Below are 19,601 nucleotides of genomic sequence, written 5' to 3'. Positions count from 1 at the left end.
ACCAGTCCTCACTGAGAAGGCAGCTGGAGACTCGGAAGCCATTGCCTTTGACGGCAGGACCTACATCGAGTACCATAACGCTGTTACTAAGAGGTAAGGACCAGTGGTAGGATTTGGGGAGACCGAAGAGGCTAAGGAGGAGCCTTAAAAACTTGGCCGGAGGGAGGGGGTGCACGTTTTTTGCGGGCCCGCCTCCTTTGGGCGGAGCCAAGGCCCCAAATCCCACCCACAATTTCAAACTTTGCAACTCGGGAGACGGGGGGACTTTGATTCCCAGAATCCCCCAGGCGGAAAAACTGTCTTGGAGCGAAGAATTGGGAGTCCATCTATTCACAAGTTCAGCAATAGAAATCTGGAAGGGGGGTTAATTCCCTTCTCCACACACACCCCACCCCACCCCAAGCAGAAGATTCATTCCCAGCCCCCCAAAAATGTAGCTTGTAGGATGGACAAATCTTCCCCATTTTCCTTTGCCTCCGACCGCCTTTTCAGAAGCCAACGTACAAAGCTGAGTTTATTATTTTATTATTTATTAATTTGTGTATTGATTAATTTGACTTCTATGCTGCCCAATCCCATGAGACTCAGTTTCTTTCTCCAATGCCCGTTTTTAGTTTGCGGATATACTGCTCCTGTAGAGAGAGGCTCCCTTCAGCTCACATCAACCTATTGTGTCTGCTCACTTGTATGTCTATCTTTGTACGTCTCAGTTTTGTCTGTGGATTAATCCTTCTCCGATTCCCCTCCAGGATTACTTAACATATCCTGGCTTTTGGGGACTTGTTCTGCTTCCAGTGTCAGGGAGTCCCCTTGGAGAATGTGATATGTTGTTGCTCTTTTCCTCTCTTCCTTCCTTCCTTCTTTCTTTCCTTCCTTCCTTCCTTCCTTCCTTTGTTCATCCCTCTCTCCCTCCCTTGACTCTTCCCTCCTCTCTCTTCTTTCTTTCCATCCCTTTCCTTCCTTTCCTTTCCCTCTCTCTCCATGACTCACTTCTTCCTTCCTTCCTTCCTTCCTCCCTCCTTCCCTCCCTCCCTTCCTTTCTTTATCCCTCTCTCCCTCCCTCCCTTGACTCTTCTCTTCTCTCTCTTCGTTCTTTCCATCCCTTTCCTTCCTTTTCTTTCCCTCTCTATCCATTACTCGCTTATTCCTTCCCTCCCTCCCTCCCTCCTTCCTTCCCTCCCTCCCTCCTTCCTTCCCTCCCTCCTTTCTTCCTTCCTTTCTTTCTCTTTCTCTCTCTCTGTCCTCAACCACCTTTGTATTTCTGTTTCGTTTGCAAGCCAACTGACCAATGAGATCCCAGCGTAAGTAAAAACACCTCCTTTCCCATCACTTTCTCATACCAGCCATGCCTCCTGCTTGCCGACCCATCCTTTAAAAATTCCCTTTCCCACCAAGGGAAAGACCTCTCTAGATTGTCTCTCCCCTCTTCATGGAAACCTAAGAGGCTTTGAGAAGCCCTTCCTTGGGGCCACAGAGTTGTATAATCTTGTTGGGTTCTTGAGCTTGGTGGTTTTCTCGCAGACGTTTCATCACCGAAACTAGGTAGCATTATCAGTGCCAGGAGGAGGGAAGGGAGTTTGGTCTCATTTTATATATTGCTAGCCCTGATGGTGTTACCTAGTTTGGTAATGGTACACCATTTGGTACACCATTTGTCTGAAGTGGTGTAGGGTCTATCCTGTCCTATCCTATCCTATCCTATCCTGCACCCTATTCTATTCTATTATTCATCCTATTCTATTCCATTATCCTATCCTGTTCGTTCTGCATCCTGTTCTATTATTCAATTCTATCCCATCTATTAAATTCTGCATTATATTCTACTATTCTATTCTATTCTGCATCCTATTCTATTCTGCATTCTATTCTATATTCTGCATTCTATTCTATTCTATTCTCATCTATTCTATTCTATTCTTCTTCTTTTTTTTCTATTCTCTATTCTATTTTATTCTATTCTATTCTATTCTATTGAAACATCTGCCAAAAAACCACAAAGGACCCCACAGTTTAACCCTGAACTACAAATATTTTCTACTGTATGTAAATAAAGTTTTCCCAATTCCTTCTTTGCTATCTTGGTCTAGGATCTTGGCTTCTCAAACTTGGCAACTTTAAGACAGGTAGACTTCCACAGCCAGGGCGAGAAACACTAGAGTTTTGGGGTCATTTTCCTGAAGCTTTATATGGGGAGAGAATGTTGGGGCATCCCCTGTTCTCAAAATCTTGGATGTCCCTTTCCTTCCTTCCTTTCCTTCTTCCTTTATTCATTCATTCCTTTCTCTTTCTCTCTCTCTTCTCTCTTTCTCTTTCTCTCTTCCTTTCTTTTCCTCTTTCTCTCTCTCCCTTCCTTCCTTCCTGATGTTACTTAGTTTGGGTAATGGAATGTCAACCGGGAGTTACAAATCTCCCTTCCTTCCTTCCTATCTTCCTTCGTTTCTCTTTCTGTCTCTCTCTTTCTCTTTCTTTTTCTTTCTCACTCTCCCTTCCTTCCTTCCTTCCTTTATTCATTCATTCATTCATTCCCTCCCTCATATGCCCAGCTCTGGAGTCTCAACACTGGAGTCTGAATTAGTTTCAGAGAGAAATTCCAATTTGCATCATTGAAATAATTGTGTGAGATATGAAACGGAGGAAAGAACGGGATTATGGTTTCTTCCACTTTCTACTTGCTTCCCTTCTCTCTCTCCCCTACCCCCTCCTCTTCGTTTAACCCTCATCCATTCTAACCCAAGATTAAAGTCACTTTATGAGTTATTAACAATTCTTAATTTCCCCTTGCGTGTTCTCCTGATCAACTGTAATTCCTTGAGAGTGTAAATCATCGGAAGGTTCCCCCCAAAATCGTTCCAGATTTTGAACTAGTTTCGATCCGGGACACCCCATTTCAAGCTTAAACCCGAATTGGCTTTTCTGGATTTCAGACACATTTTGGGAGGCCCGTCTGGAAAACTGTCCTGTTTTGACTTCCACAAAACATTTGGCGCCCTGAACAGAAATCACCAGGTGCCCCGGAAGTATAACTTCTCCCAAATCTCTATCTGGAAAAAGGCCAACTAGGATTGGCCGGGGTTTCATAAGGACTAGCTGCTTTTCTTCCCTGGGTCGCATAATTCAATCCCGGTGCTTAATGCATGCATCCGCTTTCTTTCTGCTTTCTAAGTCCCGATGCTTTGGATTATCATCTGGACCTCAGGTGAGTCTCTTCGAAGCAGGTGTGCTTGCGTCTTGCATCCAGATCTCGCGGCTGTTTCTCGCTGTTTCCTTTTTATTTTGTTTATTTTCATGTTGACGTTCGGCTCAGTTCACCTGCATGGTTGTGCCAGCCCTCTCCTGTCCTTTACAAATTCACCTCGTTCTGTTTCTTCGGGCGCAGAGAGAGAGAGGGAGAGAGAGAGAGGCCAGGATGAAAATTCAGTGAAATGGGCTGGACTAAAAATATAGTCTAGGCCAGTGATGGAGAGTCTATGGCACAGGTGCCACAGGTGGCATGCGAAGCCATATCTGCTGGCACACAAGCTGTTGGCCTAGCTCAGCTCCAACATGCATGTGTGTGCTGGCCAGCTGATTTTTGGCTTGCACAGAGGCTCTGGAGGGCATTTCTGGCTTCCAGAGAGCCTCCGTGAAAATGGGAGACTGCGTTTTTTACCATCCTTTGGCACCAGGGAAACCTTTGTCGCTGGGGGAGGGCGGAACATGAGCCTACTGGGCCCACCAGAAGTTGGGAAACAGGCCGTTTCTGGCCTCTGGGGGTAGGAGAAGCTGTTCTCACCCTCCTCGTGCATTGAATTATGGGTGCGGGCATTCGCACAAGCATGATAGCACCCGCCCACACTCTTTCAGCATCCAAGGGAAAAAAAGGTTCGCCATCATTGGCTTAGTGCTATCATAGGATGTGACTACAATCAGCAAAGCCAGAAAATTTTGCCGTGTTTGGAAGTGAAGGGTGGCAGAACAAAATAAAAGTTTTAAAAAAGCCTCCATTTGGAGCCGAAAGCTGCTGAGGCTGCTATAAAGGAAGCGATTTCAATTGAGGGAATTCCCGATTGTGTTCTCGGACGAGATAAAGGAAAGGATGCCAGAAAACAGGAGTGTAGCTGATAACAAGTAATGGAGACTTATGTAGTCATTCCACTTCTTCTCATATTGTTAGCTCAAATAATGTTTTAAGATTATCATTGCTAGAATAGCCGAGTTGGAAGGGACCTTGGAGATCTTCTAGTCCAGCCCGCTGCTTAGGCAGGAAACCCTTCAGAAGGAAATAGTGCCGATTAAACCCCAGTTACAAACTAGAATCCTTTATAGGGGACACAAAGTCAGCTTCCTTTTCTCTGTAGGCTGCTCCCCAGCATCTGGCGTCGTAGGGGTATGCTGCCTCCGAACAGGGAGGCTCCACTCAGTTGTAACGGCTGCTTGGCTTTGAAATAGGGGTGGTTTTTCAGCTCCAGATTTTTTAAAAAGGCCAATTTCTTCTTTCATCTCAAATAGTTTTGGCCCAGACTGATACTATTTCTCCCCTGGGTCCAGGCAGTAGTGGGCTGTATCTGGTATGGGCCACACTATAGTATGGTAGTGAAAATTGTGATGCGCACAAAGATGTGTGTCCTTGAGGTGTGCACGCACACCCCGGTGTGAGATTCGCCTTCTGCACATGCGCTGGGAGTGAAATCTCATGCGAGAACACTTGCGCATGGAAGATTTTGTCGAACTTTAGCATTCTGCGCATGCACGGAAGCAAAGAAATCACCGGAAATTGGCGAAATCCTTGCATGCAATTTTGCTTCTGGTGCATGTGCAGAAGTCGAATCTTGTGCCGGCGTATGTGCGCCCTCCCCCCCGCACCGGTCACCGGGACCACACTGGTAGCGCTGGTGACGGGTCACCCTTTCCTGGATCTGGGGTCCGTAATGGGCAGCCAAAATGTTTACTGCCACACTGTGGGTGTGGCTTATTTTGTGGGTGTGGCTTAATGGTCATGTGATTGTGTAGGAGTGGCTTGCTGGCCATGTGACCAGGTGGGAGTGGCTTGAACGATCATCATCGTTCAAGTGAACTATTAAATCCTTGACTTACAACCTTACCAGTGTCGCTCACTGGGGTGACAATTTGCCTCGTGTTTCTCGTGCTCTCATTCCTGGGTCGTCCCCCCTCACCTCAGGCTGCGTAGCTGGGCAAACGGGCACTGCCAGAAGCATAAATGCTGCCAGCACTACTTCCACCCACGTCTTCTGCTTGCACCTCAGGCGGGAGGTGGCCGTGTGAGGCTGGAGGGGAGCTGAGTAGGAGAGAGGGAAGCTTGTCCGAGGCCAGGAAGGAGGAAAGAGGAGCACAAATGCAGCAGCATCAGGAGGGGGGGAAAGGAGAGCCAAGCTGAGACCAGTAATCGAGGAAGTAACAGCCGCCAATCAGCTGGAGCTGCGCACGCATCTTCATTTTCGCCAGTGGAACTGTGTTCCACCCCGTCCTGCCTGCTGCCCACCCCTGTCTGGGGTGTATATGTGGGGGAAGGAAACCGCCCTTGTAATCCCGTATTGTGGTGTGTCCCATCTTGTGTAGTTGTGTGTATTTGTGTATACGTTGTGCTCAGTGAAACCGCTTTTAAAAAACTCTCTAGCTGGGATGATGTTTTTTTCTTTTTTTATAATAATAATAATTTATTAGATTTGTATGCTTCCCTTTTCCGAGGACTCTGCGGCCATTAAGTCTCTCAAGAGGAAGAAAAATAAAAAAACGGATCTTAAGGGAAATGGATCCCAGTTAGTCAGTCATCTCATTTTATTTTATTTTATTCATTCAAATTTATAAGCCGCCCCTCTCCTGACGGACTCAGGGTGGCGCACAACAATACGACAATACAGAAATTTTTTTAAACCCAAAATAGCATATACAAAGTTTAAAACCCAATGTATGCACATCCTGGGCCACCGACTGCTAAGCTAGTGTGGTTCAGAACCAAAATCCAGCAGAGGGTTTACGGCCGGACGTAAGCAGGTTGACAACTTGGTCCTTGGAGGCTTAGCAGAGGCCAAGAGGTCATCTGGTGTGGGTGGAGTGGGACCCTTTGGGGTGAACCCCAGAAGGGGGGACCCCCTGCCTACTTCCTCAACTGACTTCTCCTTTTCCTCCCAACGCAGCGAGAAGGCTCTGCAGTCCAACTACTTTGAGCTCAGCATCAAAACCGAAGCCACCCAGGGCCTCCTCTTGTGGAGCGGGAAAGGTCTGGATCGATCGGATTACATCGCTTTGGCCATCGTGGACGGACGGGTCCAAATGACCTACGACCTTGGCTCCAAACCTGTGATCCTGCGGTCTACCATCCCAGTCAACACCAACCAGTGGATTCAGATCAAAGCGTCCAGGTGGGTTGAAATCATAATATCATCAAACCCTTTAGCTGTTGGGAAAAAGGATCGTAGCTTAAAAGTCCCTTGATGATGCCTGACCATTCGGAGGCTTTGCTTGGACGGGTGCAGCAGAAAGTAGGAATAACAGTAATGGTTGGGGGATGCAGTGGGGGTAGTAAGTTTATTGAATACAGTGGTACCTCTACCTACGAAGGCCTCTACTTACGAACTTTTCTAGATAAGAACCGGGTGTTCAAGATTTTTTTGCCTCTTCTCAAGAACCATTTTCCACTTACAAACCCGACCCTCTGAAACTGTAACCAGAAAAGGTGGGGAGAAGCCTACATGGGGCCTCTCTAGGAATCTCCTGGGAAGAAACAGGGCCGGAAAAGGCGGGGAGAAGTCCCCGTGAGGCCTCTCTAGGAATCTCCTGGGAGGAAATAGGGCCTCCAGCATACCCTGTGGTTTCCCCAATGGCATGCATGGTTTGCTTTTACCTTGATTCCTATGGGAAAAACTGCTTCTTACAAACTTTTCTACTTAAGAACCTAGTCATGGAATGAATGAGGCACCACTGTCTTTAATAGTTGTTTTTATTGTCCTTCTTTCTCTAGCACCTTAGTATAATCCTTAATTACTTTTAAAATAGGAAATAATTAAATAGTGTCTTTTACCCATAAATACTTTAATCATTTTAATCATTATTTAGAACTGAACTTTTATAGCAATAAAAGAAAATTGAGCTAATTGAGGGTAGGTAGGTAGGTAGATAAGTAGGCAGGCAGACAGACAGACAGACTCACTCTTGCGTCTTGGAGGCATCAACCATTCAAAACCCCCTTGGATCTAAATAAAAATCTCGCAAGGCCAAGGAGCCAGGGGAAAAGATGAGTCGTAGGCCCTGGTCACCAGCAAAAGGGATTTTTTTTCTTGGTGGCCTTTTTTTAGGTCCACAACAAGTCCAGGCAAGTATTTGGAGGGTGGGTGGCAGATGAGTCGGCTGAGATGGATGAGCCAACTTCTAGAATGACACTTGGCAATCAAATTGCATTTCATACCATAATAATAATAAGCTAATGTGTTTTTTCTTTTATCTATGTTGCTATTCCTTTCTTTTTATTATTGGCTGGAGATGTATACTGCTCAAAAAAAATAAAGGGAACACTCAAAGAACACATCCTAGATCTGAATGAATGAAATATTCTCATTGAATATGCACAACTATTCCATTTGCACAACAGCCTGTGCAATTGACTGTCAGTCAGTGTTGCTTCCTAAGTGGACAGTTTGATTTCACAGAAGTTTGATTTACTTGGAGATATATTGTGTTATTTAAGTATTCCCCTTTTTTTTTGAGCAGTATATAATGCTTTGCAATGGTATTTCATCAGCGTCTAGTTTTCTTAAGCTTTTTGAGTATTCTACTTCTCTCTCTCTCTCTTTTTTGGTATATTGAATCCATTTGGTGTTACTGCATTCTAACCGCTGCCCCGCGAATGATGATTGGGCACAGTTGCCAATGTTCCTAGACATGGTTAACATCTGGAGAACTTCACCATGCAGAAGCTTGGTCTGTAGAAACGTCCAATGGGTCCTTCCAATGTTTCCTCTCTTCTGCAGAGTCCATCGAGATGGGACCCTTCAAGTCGGCAATGAGTCTCCCATCATGGGGTCCTCACCTCTTGGAGCAACCCAACTGGACACAGACGGGGCCCTTTGGCTGGGTGAGTTCATGAGCATGGCCACATTATTGAGTATTGATTATTAATTTGCAGAGTTTGTACTACAGTGGTACTTCTATCTAAGAACACCTCTACTTGCGAACTTTTCTAGTTAAGAACCGGGTGTTCAAGATTTTTTTGCCTCTTCTCAAGAATTATTTTCCACTTATAAACCTGAACCTCCGAAACTGTAACCAGAAAAGACAGGGAGAAGCCTCCGTGGGGCCTCTCTAGGAATCTCCTGGGAGGAAACGGGGCCAGAAAAGGTGGGGAGAAGCCTCCGTGGGGCCTCTCTAGGAATCTTCTGGGAGGAAACAGGGCCAGAAAAGGTGCAGAGAAGCCTCCTTGGGGCCTCTCTAGGAATCTCCTGGAAGGAAACAGCTGGAAAAAGCGGGGAGAAGCCTCCATGGAGCCTCTCTAGGAATCTCTTGGGAGGAAGCAAGGCTGGAAAATGTGGGGAAAAGCCTCCATGGGGCCTCTCTAGGAATCTCCTGGGAGGAAACAGAGCCAGAAAAGGTGAGGAGAAGCCTCCGTGGGGCCTCTCTCAGAATCTCCTGGGAGGAAACAGGGCTGGAAAAGGCGAGGAGAAGCCTCCATGGGACCTCTCTAGGAATCTCCTGGGAGGAAACAGGGCCGGAAAAGGCGGGGACAAGCCTCCGTGGGGCCTCTCTCGGAATCTCCTGGGAGGAAACAGGGCCGGAAAAGGCGGGGACAAGCCTCCATGGGGCCTCTCTAGGAATCTCCTGGGAGGAAACAGGGCCTCCACCCTCCCTGTGGTTTCCCCAATCGCACACATTATTTGCTTTTTCATTGATTCCTATGGGAGAAATTTCTTCTTCTTACAAACTTTTGTACTTAAGAACATGATCACAGAACGAATTAAGTTCATAAGCAGAGGTAGCAGTGTATTTACTTCGCAGCAAATATAGCGTGGCAAGTAGAGACGCACGTGGCTGGCAAACCCCTTTGTTCAGTAGTAAAGAATCACTCCTTGTATAAGATGAAAAGGTCAATCTTTTACTTACAATTTAGTTGATTCCTTTCGATATCGTGCATTACAGAGTGCAGGTAGTAAAGCTTACAGTACAGATAATAACCATTAGTTATTCAATGCTACCATGTGGGAGGATGGCATTGGATCAAACATCTGACACATGTGCCCTCAGCCAAGAACCCGTCGGCCAAACAATGCCAGTTGGCGGGGCCTAGGGGAAGAACCTTCTCTGTGGGGGCCCCGGCACTCTGGAATCAGCTCCCCCCGGAGATTTGCACTGCCCCCACCCTCCTTGCCTTCCGAAAGAGTTTAAAAACTCATCTTTATCACCAGGCCTAGGGTCATTAGATCTCCCCCCTGACCAACGAGTGTTTTTAGTGTATGTTAATGTGTATGTTAGTGTATGAGTGAATGTTAATGGATGTTTTTTTAATTTTTAAAGTTTTTTTTAACTGTATTAGAACATAGAAACATAGAAGTCTGACGGCAGAAAAAGACCTCCTGGTCCATCTAGTCTGCCCTTATACTATTTTATGTATTTTATCTTAGGATGGATATGTGTTTATCCCAGGCATGTTTAAATTCAGTTACTGTGGATTTATCTACCACGTCTGCTGGAAGTTTGTTCCAAGGATCTACTACTCTTTCAGTAAAATAATATTTTCTCATGTTGCTTTTGATCTTTCCCCCAACTAACTTCAGATTGTGTCCCCTTGTTCTTGTGTTCACTTTCCTATTAAAAACACTTCCCTCCTGGACCTTATTTAACCCTTTAATATATTTAAATGTTTCGATCATGTCCCCCCTTTTCCTTCTGTCCTCCAGACTATACAGATTGAGTTCATTAAGTCTTTCCTGATACGTTTTATGCTTAAGACCTTCCACCATTCTTGTAGCCCGTCTTTGGACCCGTTCAATTTTGTCAATATCTTTTTGTAGGTGAGGTCTCCAGAACTGAACACAGTATTCCAAATGTGGTCTCACCAGCATTCTATATAGAGGGATCATAATCTCCCTCTTCCTGCTTGTTATACCTCTAGCTATTAATTGGTATTAATTGGATCTATTGTATTGTTAGGTCTTATATATGCTGTGAGCCACCCCGAGTCCTCAGAGAGGGGCGGTATACAAATCCAATTAAAATAAAATAAATGAAATAAACATGGAGTCAACATGGAGAAGTAATGAGATTTTGCGATGTTTGGCGTTCCAAAAATTGGCAAAATGTTGTGCACATGAGTGTCCTCGCATGAGACTTTCCTTTGGGCGCATCCATCCTAAGATAAAATACAGGAAATAGTGCGTAAGGGCAGACTAGATGGACCACGAGGTCATTTTCTGCCATCAATCTTCTATGTTTCTACATTGACCTTTCCTCTCCATCCTCTCTTGCAGGTGGATTGGAGAAGCACAGCCTGGCCCACAGACTCCCCAAATCGTTCCTCACCGGCTTCGTGGGCTGCATACGAGACGTGGCGGTGGATCGCCAAGAACTGCACCTGGTCGAGGATGCTTTAAACAACCCCACCATATTATACTGCGCAGCCAAATGAAGAAAAAAAAAACTGCCTCTCTCTCCCTCTCCTCTCTTCCCCTCCACCTGGCTATTGCTGTAATTATTTTCTATTTTTGTAAAACCTCTTGCTTTTTTATATTTTTGGGGGGCGGGAGGGACAGGAAGAGGGGGGAATAGCAGGGAGACGAGGAGGAGGAGGAGGAGGAAGAAGAAGGCTCGCGAGAGGATTCGGTTGGAGAAGAACATTCTTTTGGGTTACTTGTTTGGTTGCGACATTATCTCGCCCATCGGACTCCCGAGGAGCCAAAAAAAGGCCTCCCGTTTTTTTTTCAAACCCGGCAAAGCTTTGGAATGTGACCAAGGAACAAAGTTTCCCCCATTTTGCTTCCGGGGGTGAAGGGGAGGTTCACCGTCCACTGTAAATGTCACTCATACTTGAAGTCATTATTATTATTATTATTATTATTATTATTATTATTATTATTATTATTTAATCAGGTTTATTATTTGTTTTGGCCAACACCGACACTTAAGGGGAAAGCCGAAAACCGTATAAACAGAAGGGTTGTCCAAGCTGCGGCATCTCCGAACAGGAACTACAACTACCCTACAAACTCAGGAATTGGGGTGGCAGGGTTTCCCCCACACACCCCAAACAAGACAACAGGGACTCACTGCAGATGTCCAAAAACTGGACTCTCTTCACCCCCCAAAATACATCCCACTGGTCCTTCAATCTTAACTGGGCTCCCTATGATCTTTTCATACTCACCCAAACTGACCGGTATGTGTGTCTTGTACATAAGTGTGCGTGTCTATATACACACCACAAACACACACTATCCTTTGTCCTTTTTTTCGACAGAAGCCACTTTTAGCTCTCGGTAGGAGTGGTGAGAAAATGGCTTTGCCTAGAGACAAATGCAGGAGAGAAAGGAATGGTCATATCATGGTCTTGGAGAGGTAGGCAAAGGAATTTGGGGAGAGTTTCACCCTGGTTTTAAAACATCATTCCTTAAACCTTCAAGGCAACGAGCTTCCCTTTCCGATCCAGAATTCATCATTCCCAACAATAATTAGTGATGGGCTCAGCAGGGAACTTTTGTCTGTAGCCTGGACACCAGATCTTTGATGCTTCCTAAGTTCATGATAATCTACCCAATACCTCCAAGATAATTTTGAAGACATTTAAAGCAGTAACCATGGTTATCAATCCAGGCAAGGTTCTCTTAGGTGCCTGGATGACTGGTCTTTTATGGAAGATAAACATTTCAGAGGTTTAAAAATATAACTCACACCAGCCCCCAGAGGTGCCGGCCAGGCCTAAAACTCGAGTTCCCAGTTTTACACCCAGTATACATAACGCACGCACATCCCCAATTTTACCCTCCAGTTTGTTTCTCATGACTTTTTCAGGGAGAAGAGAGAAAAAAGAAGAAATACACGCCTATCTATCTTATCTATAAATATATACAGATATATTTCTATGGTGTGATATGTACAGCCAGAATCCAGTGACTTTGTCACAAACACACACATACACACACACACTCCTACATTCCAAACCCTTTGGAGACACACTCAATTTTGAGGATGTCCTTGGCAAGAAATTTGGAACGGGACTTTCTTGGGGAGTCGCGGCGAGCGGTGTAAAATTCACAGAAAGCAATTTCCCTCCACTCCATCCATCCGTCACTGTCCCTGGATTTGATGGTCAGGTTGGATGGATGGAAGAGCACCTAGTATGGAGGGGGTGGATTTGGAGTGGAAATGTCTTGTGTTTGTTTGGTTAATACGACCGCTGTTCCTCGCATCCTTGGTTGCAGGAGAGGGAACCTGAAGAGAGAAATATAATGTGAGACCGTCTTTCTCACTTTATATTTTTTTAATCCAGCTCGGTTTGTTCTTAGTGGAAACCACCAACAGAGAGAAGCTTGTAGCTTGGGTGACTTATTAAGGCCAGGAAGGATACTTGTGTATGCAGTTTGAATTTATTCCCTGCGGTCTTTCGACTTTCTCTTCCCTCAAAAAACCAAACCCCAAACATTCCCAAGAATTATCGTTAAAGGTGCTGAAAATAGAAACGCTTTGGATTGCTGTATGGGCCTGTTTTAATTTTGCAAACTTGCCCAATGTAGAACTAAGGAGACATTTCCTGTTAATCTTGCCTTCAAAAGTTGTGGGTGTTGCATCACGGGAGGATTTTTTTAAGAGCAGATGGGACAGCCAATTGTCCAGAATAGTGTAGAATCTCTTGCTTGTGTAGAGGGTTGGACTAGAAGACCTCTGGAGTCCCTTCCAACACTTCTTCTGTAAGATGAATAGACTTCAATGCCCAGAATTCCCCAGTCAACATTTTATCCTATATTTTTATGAGCTGTGGTGGTGCAGTGTTTAGAGTGCGGTACTGCAGGTTACTTCTGCTGACTGCCAGCTGAATGCAATTTGGCAGTTCAACTCTCACTAGGCTCATGGTTGACTCAGCCTTCCGTCTTTCCGAAGAGGGTAAAAGGAGGACCCAGACTGTTGGGGGGGGCAATAGGGTTGACTCCATAAACTGTTTAAGAGAGGGCTGTAAAAGCACTGTAAAACGGTGTATGAGACCTATAAAGGCTGTTGCTATCGCAATTCTTTGAAAATGGCTGTAAAAATCCAATTCTCCCACCACTAAGTCTCCAAAGGGGCTGAACAGCTTTGGATCAGGTTGTGCATTTCCCTTTCCACCTGATGGCGATGGAGTTGAGTCCAGTCCAGTTTTGGCAATGAATCTGAATGCCAGGGTCTCAATTGGTGTTCCCTGCCCACTCCTGGTCCCAAGTACACACATGCCTTCAGCTGGGATTTTAAAGACTGGATTTGGAATGTTTTTCTTGGTGTACTTGGAAGAGAATAATATCAGTGCGAGAACACGGCGGCTGTATTTCTGAACGTGGCCTTATTTTGTGTCCTGGGCTCCATGCTAACTTGGTTCCCAAGACCTGGGAATGCTAGGAAAGGATCATCTCCCTAAATGTGAAGGAACTAAGCTGGTTACCCTCAGCCGATCATTACTCCCCAGGATTGGACTCCGATTATCGGGGAGCCCTTTTTACCAATTTGATTGCATTTCGACATTTCTGTGGTGCTAGGGGATTAAACAGAAGACAACAGGGCAGCCATGTGTTTCAAACAAAAATAAACGTCCCGAAAAATAAAAAGAGGAAAACCAAGCATTTTCATGTTTCTTTCAAAGCAAAACATACTCCCAAACCAACTTTCAGGTGTTATGGGGAGGAAGGGGGGCTTTTTAACAACACCTGCAGGAGATTTCCAGCAAAAGAAACTTTTAGGATGAGTCTTAAATGCAGTACAGAATCTCTGCCCCCTCCCCCCTGCAGGGCTCTTTGGAAGCTGGCTAAAATGCCCTTTGCAACTCCTCTAAATGAGTAATCTGTAAGGCATTTGATAAAGTAGACCATAATTTACTTCTTTGATAAAATAGAAAAATGTGGGTTAGATAGCATCGACACCAGATGGATTCGCAGCTGGCCAACCAACTGCATTCAGCCTGTAGTCCTCAGTGGAAAAGCATCTACATGGAGGGAAGTATGCAGTGGGGTATCCCAGGGCTCTGTTTTAGGCCCAGTACTCTTCAACATCTTCATCAATGACTTGGACAAAGGGATAGACAGGGAACTCATCAAATTTGCAGATGATACCAAGCTAGGAGGAATAGCCAACACTGGGAAATAGGCTCAAGATACAGAAGGATCTTGACAGACTTGAACACTGGGTGCTATCTAACAAAATCAAGATCACGTGAAGTGTTGGCACCACTTTATACGGCCTTAGTAAGGCCACACTTGGGATACTGCATCCAGGTTTGGTGACCACGATGTAGAAAACGTGCTAAAATAGGATTTCTCAAGAATCTCTGGTGTCATTAGGCAAACTTTGTGTCTTCCTGTACGTAGTCAGGAGATTTTTTTTGACATCAGCTTTGCAAATGGGCAATGAGAGCATGTGCAGAAGCAAAACCTTGTTCGGGCCTGTGCGCCCGCCCACCAATCACCCAGAGCTGTGCACGCAGATCCATTTTCGCTACTGGAATGCCATGTCCCCCTTCCAGGTAGGAACCTAATACTGGTTCAAACCTATCTTCAACCTACTAATAAATTGGCTTAGTAGTATTCACACACAAATAAATCTTAAATCGGCCTTTTCTTGGGGTGGGGGGAACCAGCATTGACCGCTGGCGTTAGTCCATAAAAAGCCAAGGTGGCACAGCAGGTAGAGTGCAGTACTGCAGACCACTTAAGCTGACTGCTAGATCTGCAGGTCAGCGGTTCAAATCTCATCGCCAGCTCCAGGTTGACTCAGCCTTCCATCCTTCCGAGCTGGGTCAAATGACCTGGATTGTGGGGGCAATAGGCTGGCTCGGTTAAAAAGTGCTAGTGCTAACATGTTGTAAGCCGCCTTGAATCTAATGAGAAGGGTGGCATTAAAAAAAAAGAATGAATGAATAAATACATACATACATACATAAATAAATGAAAGATAAGTCATTAATCCTGGATATTGCAGGAAGCTTCCGCGAGTCACAACAGGACTCTTCCAAATTAAGTGGACTTGTTCTGACGTTTCCTTATCTGCTAAACCAAGGGGATAAGATCTAAGATCAAATCCCACTAGTGGCATGTTTTGTGTGTGTGTGTGTGGAGGGAGAAATGGTTTCCGCTAACAAAGAGCGCCTTGTACTACCAGCTTGTAACACCCAGCGCTGTTTTTTGTGATCCATGACGCAAAGCAGGGTGGGGAAGCGGCGGGCAGCAGCTGGCCCAGCTAGCATCAGAAGATGAAAACATCTGGTTCGTGCCAGGGCAAAAGTAAAAGAATTGGCAACAGGAGATTGTAAAATGGCCCATTTCTGGGGTTTGTTTGGGGTTTTTTTTTGCTCTGTTCGGCACAAAAGTTTCCTCGGAGGAAAAAACACGAGGCAAATTTCCCCCTTTCTAAAGAACTTCTAATCCAAAGCTCTTTGCAGAAGTGGGGCAAATGGATACCGAGTCTGAATTGGCGATGTTAGAAAAGCACAGCACGAAAGGAAGAGGCGATGGGGAGGGATGAGGAAAAGAAAAAAATTCTGGCCTAAAGTTTTATATAAGGTGATTAAACGAAGCAGCAACATGAGACGGAAAGGGGAAGGTTTGCAAAACAGCTGGGAGCACTCTCCGGCCAGCAAAATTGGACTTGTCAAGTGAGATAGGTAGAGATATAAGAAGCAGGAAGAGGGAGATTGCGATCCCGCTGTATAAAGCGCTAGTGAGACCCTATTTGGAATATACTGTGTCCAGTTCTGGAGACCTCACCTACAAAAAGAGATTGATCAAATTGAACGGGTCCAAAGACGGGCTAGAAAAATGGTGGAGGGTCTTAAGCATAAAACTGATCAGGAAAGACTGCATGAAGTCAGTCTGTATAGTGTGGAGGATAGAAGGGAAAGGGGGGGACACGATCGAAACATTTAAATACGTTAAAGGGTTAAATAAGGTTCAGGAGGGAAGTGTTTTTAATAGGAAAGTGAACACAAGAACAAGGGGCTACAATCTGAGGTTAGTTGGGGGAAAGATCAGAAGCAAGGTGAGAAAATATTTGACTGAAAGAGTAGAAGATGCTTGGAACAAACTTCCAGCAGACATGGTTGGTAAATCCACGGTAACCGAATTTAAACATGCCTGGGATAAACATAGATCCATCCTAAGATAAAGTACAGGAAATAGTATAAGGGCAGACCAGATGGACCACGAGGTCTTTTTCTGCCATCAATCTTCTATGTTTCAATGAAGATGTCACACCTTTGAGGGTTGCATCTCTGTATGAGTCACAGTTCCTGAGTTTGTTTCTGATAAGATTGTTTGTTTCTGCCTTCAAAGTTCATGGGAATCACTTAAATAGGACCAGCGTTTAGAGGAGGCCGCCATTGTCTCCCTAGATGAGTTTCTGTTCATTAAGCGCCCAATGCAAGCCGTTGAGTTGCCTCCAAGGGTTCAAAATAGCCTGTTGGATAGACTCGTAATATAAAGGACCAAGACGGCAATTCAGTAAGATTCTTTTCTCTGATCAATTTCTATTAGGGGTAGCCCTGGGTGATTGACTCAGACCGTGTGACTCAGTTGCAAAAATTCAGAAGGAGATAAGAGAAAGGAGCTATTTTATTCTCTCTCTCTTTTAAGGGGGGAGAAGCAGTTTGGAGAAACAAAGGAGGCTCAGTTTGGGCCAAAAGGGTTCCCTGGGATTGGTCTCTGTGTAGAAGTTACTAGATAAGTGGTCAAAGCAATGGAAACTGCAGTTGAATGTTTCCAAATGTAAAATAATGCACTTGGGGAAAAGGAATCCTCAATCTGAGTATTGTATTGGCAGTTCTGTGTTAGCAAAAATTTCAGAAGAGATTTAGGGGTAGTGATTTCTGACAGTCTCAAAATGAACAGTGTGGTCAGGCGGTAGGGAAAGCAAGTAGAATGCCTGGCTGCATAGCAAGAGGTAGAACAAGCAGGAAGAGGGAGATTGTGATCCCGCTTTATAGAGCACTGGTGTGACCACATTTGGAATACAGTGGTACCTCTACTTAAGAACTTAATTTGTTCCGTGACCAGGTTCTTAAGTAGAAAAGTTTGTAAGTAGAAGCAATTTTACCCATAGGAATCAATGTAAAAACAAATAATGCGTGCAAACCCATTAGGAAAGAAATAAAAGCTCGGAATTTGGGTGGGAGGAGGAGGAGGAAGAAGAGGAGGAGGAGGACAGTCGTTGCCAAAGGAAGAAGGTGAGGTGAGGGGAATCAAAAACATCCAAAACTTTAAGGCTTTTTAAAAAAATAGGGACTCTGAGGAAGTGAGGAGGAGCACGCACCTCCCATACACCGAAAGGCTCCTCAGGCAGCCCAGAAATACCCAAGATGGGTGGGATTAAAGGGGGAATGGCAAGAAACTGGCCAGGCTTTCGTGCCGTTCTCAAATTTCCTATGAAATTTGGAAAATGGTTCTTAAGAAGAGGCAAAAAAAAAAATCTTGAACACCCAGTTCTTATCTAGAAAAGTTGTTAAGTAAAGGCGTTCTTAGGTAGAGGTGCCACTGTACTGTGTTCAGTTCTGGAGACCTCACCTACAAAAGGATATTGATCAAATTGAACGGGTCCAAAGTTGGGCTACAAAAATGGTGGAAGGTCTTAAGCATAAAACTGATCAGGAAAGACTTAATGAATTCAATCTGTATAGGACAGAAGGGAAAAGGGAGACAGGATAAAAGCATTTAAATACGTTAAAGGGTTAAATAAGGTTCAGGAGGGAAGTGTTTTTAACAGGAAAGTGAACCCTAGAACAAGGGGCCACAATCTGAGGTTAGTTGGGAGAAAGATCAGAAGCAACGTGGGAAAATATTATTTGACTAAAAGAGTAGTAGATGCTTGGAACAAACATCCAGCAGACGTGGTTGGTAAATCCACAGTAACCGAATTTAAACATGCCTGGGATAAACATAGATCCATCCTAAGATAAAGTACAGGAAATAGTATAAGGGCAGACCAGATGGACCATGAGGTCTCTTTCTGCCGTCAATCTTCTATGTTTCTAATTTTGTGGCCTGGTCAGAAACGAGGCATCCTGATGTGCGCACAGCTGCCAAATTGCCTTCTGAGCTCACCAACTGCCTCCCTTTCTGGGGTTCCCCTATAGTCCCACGCTCGCCTTAATATAGCTCCATAAAGTCCTTTGGAAATCCCTTCCAAATTTCACAGGTGGGGATTTTCCACGCATACCCACCCACCCCAAACTTAGCGACCGATTCAGGCTGAGCTAGAAACGTTAATTTTCCACTTCCCCAAGCAGGCCTCTCGTTATTTATTTTTTTAAAAAAAAACTGACTATTTTTTTAAAGGCTTAGACACGATTTAAGCATAGCCCATAAAATCATCTGCGACAATGTCCTTCCTGTCAATGGCTACTTCAGCTTCAACCGCAACAACACACAAGCACACAGCAGATACAAACCTAAAGTAAACCGCTCCAAACTCGACTGCGAGAAATACGACTTTAGCAACTGAGTAGTTGATGCATGGAACTCACTACCTGTCTCTATAGTATTATCACCTAACCCATAATACTTTACCCTTAGACTATCCACTGTTGACCTCACCCGATTTCTAAGAGATCAGTAAGGGGCTGTACCAGCGTGTTTTCCGCCCCCTGTCCTAATGTCTTACTAGTATCATGTGTATAAACACTGTTTTATCTTTGTATACTACCAATACGTACTTGACAAACTAAATAAATAAATAAAATAAAATATTCTTTGCAGGAAATACAAGTGAGAATTCCAATAGGTTAGAACCGGCGCTTTGCACCCATGCAGTAAAAGGATTGGTTAGAAAGACAAGGGGAGCAAAATGGAGAAAAATCGCTGCAGGACATAATTTTTTTAAAAAAATCTTGACTCAAAGACAATTTCCAGCATGGACAGACCAAGTTAGGATCCTAGGAAGGAATTGAATACATAGGAATTAATCATGGGAGTTGGGCAATCCGAGGTTATGAGGAAACACAGTATTCGGTTCCTAACTGGACAGGGAGGGGGAGAGAATGGTGTTCCGGTAGCAAAAACGGAGCTGTGTGCGCAGCTCCGAGTGATCAGTGGGCAGGCGGGCGCATCAGAGTGAGATTTGGTTTCTGCACATGTACAGGAAGCAAAATTCTGGGAGAGGCCGCGAGGGCATGCGAGATTTCGGCAATTTTTACTGGGTTATTTGCGTCCCAAAAAAGCAAAAATATCGCTGAAATCTCACACACCCATGCATCTCACGAGATTTGCTTCCTGCGCATGCGCTTAAACCAAATTAATTAATTTATATTTATATATTTATATATAAATTTTTATATATATATATATATATATATATATATATATATATATATATATATATAAAAATTTATATATAAATATATAAATATTAATTAATTAATTATATATATGAATCCCAGCAATTGGTTAGGTCCC

The 19,601-nt window shown here is 44.4% G+C and overlaps 1 protein-coding gene across 1 annotated transcript in view; it reads left to right on the top strand.

The window, feature by feature from the left end:
• AGRN (agrin) overlaps window positions 1-11,015 on the top strand; it is a 286,746-nt gene extending 275,731 nt beyond the window's left edge. The window contains exons 33-36 of the mRNA XM_070759241.1: window positions 6-93; window positions 6,135-6,359; window positions 7,965-8,068; window positions 10,455-11,015. Of these exons, the coding sequence (XP_070615342.1) occupies window positions 6-93; window positions 6,135-6,359; window positions 7,965-8,068; window positions 10,455-10,612 (575 nt within the window). The 3' untranslated portion in view covers window positions 10,613-11,015. The remainder of the gene's footprint in view (window positions 1-5; window positions 94-6,134; window positions 6,360-7,964; window positions 8,069-10,454) is intronic.
• Window positions 11,016-19,601: the final 8,586 nt, after the last annotated feature.

Source organism: Erythrolamprus reginae, chromosome 8, assembly GCF_031021105.1.
Source record: "Erythrolamprus reginae isolate rEryReg1 chromosome 8, rEryReg1.hap1, whole genome shotgun sequence".
In the NCBI taxonomy this organism is placed as follows: domain Eukaryota; kingdom Metazoa; phylum Chordata; class Lepidosauria; order Squamata; family Dipsadidae; genus Erythrolamprus; species Erythrolamprus reginae.
Note: the sequence above shows the minus strand (reverse complement) of the source record. Positions and strands in the feature narration are given on the sequence as shown.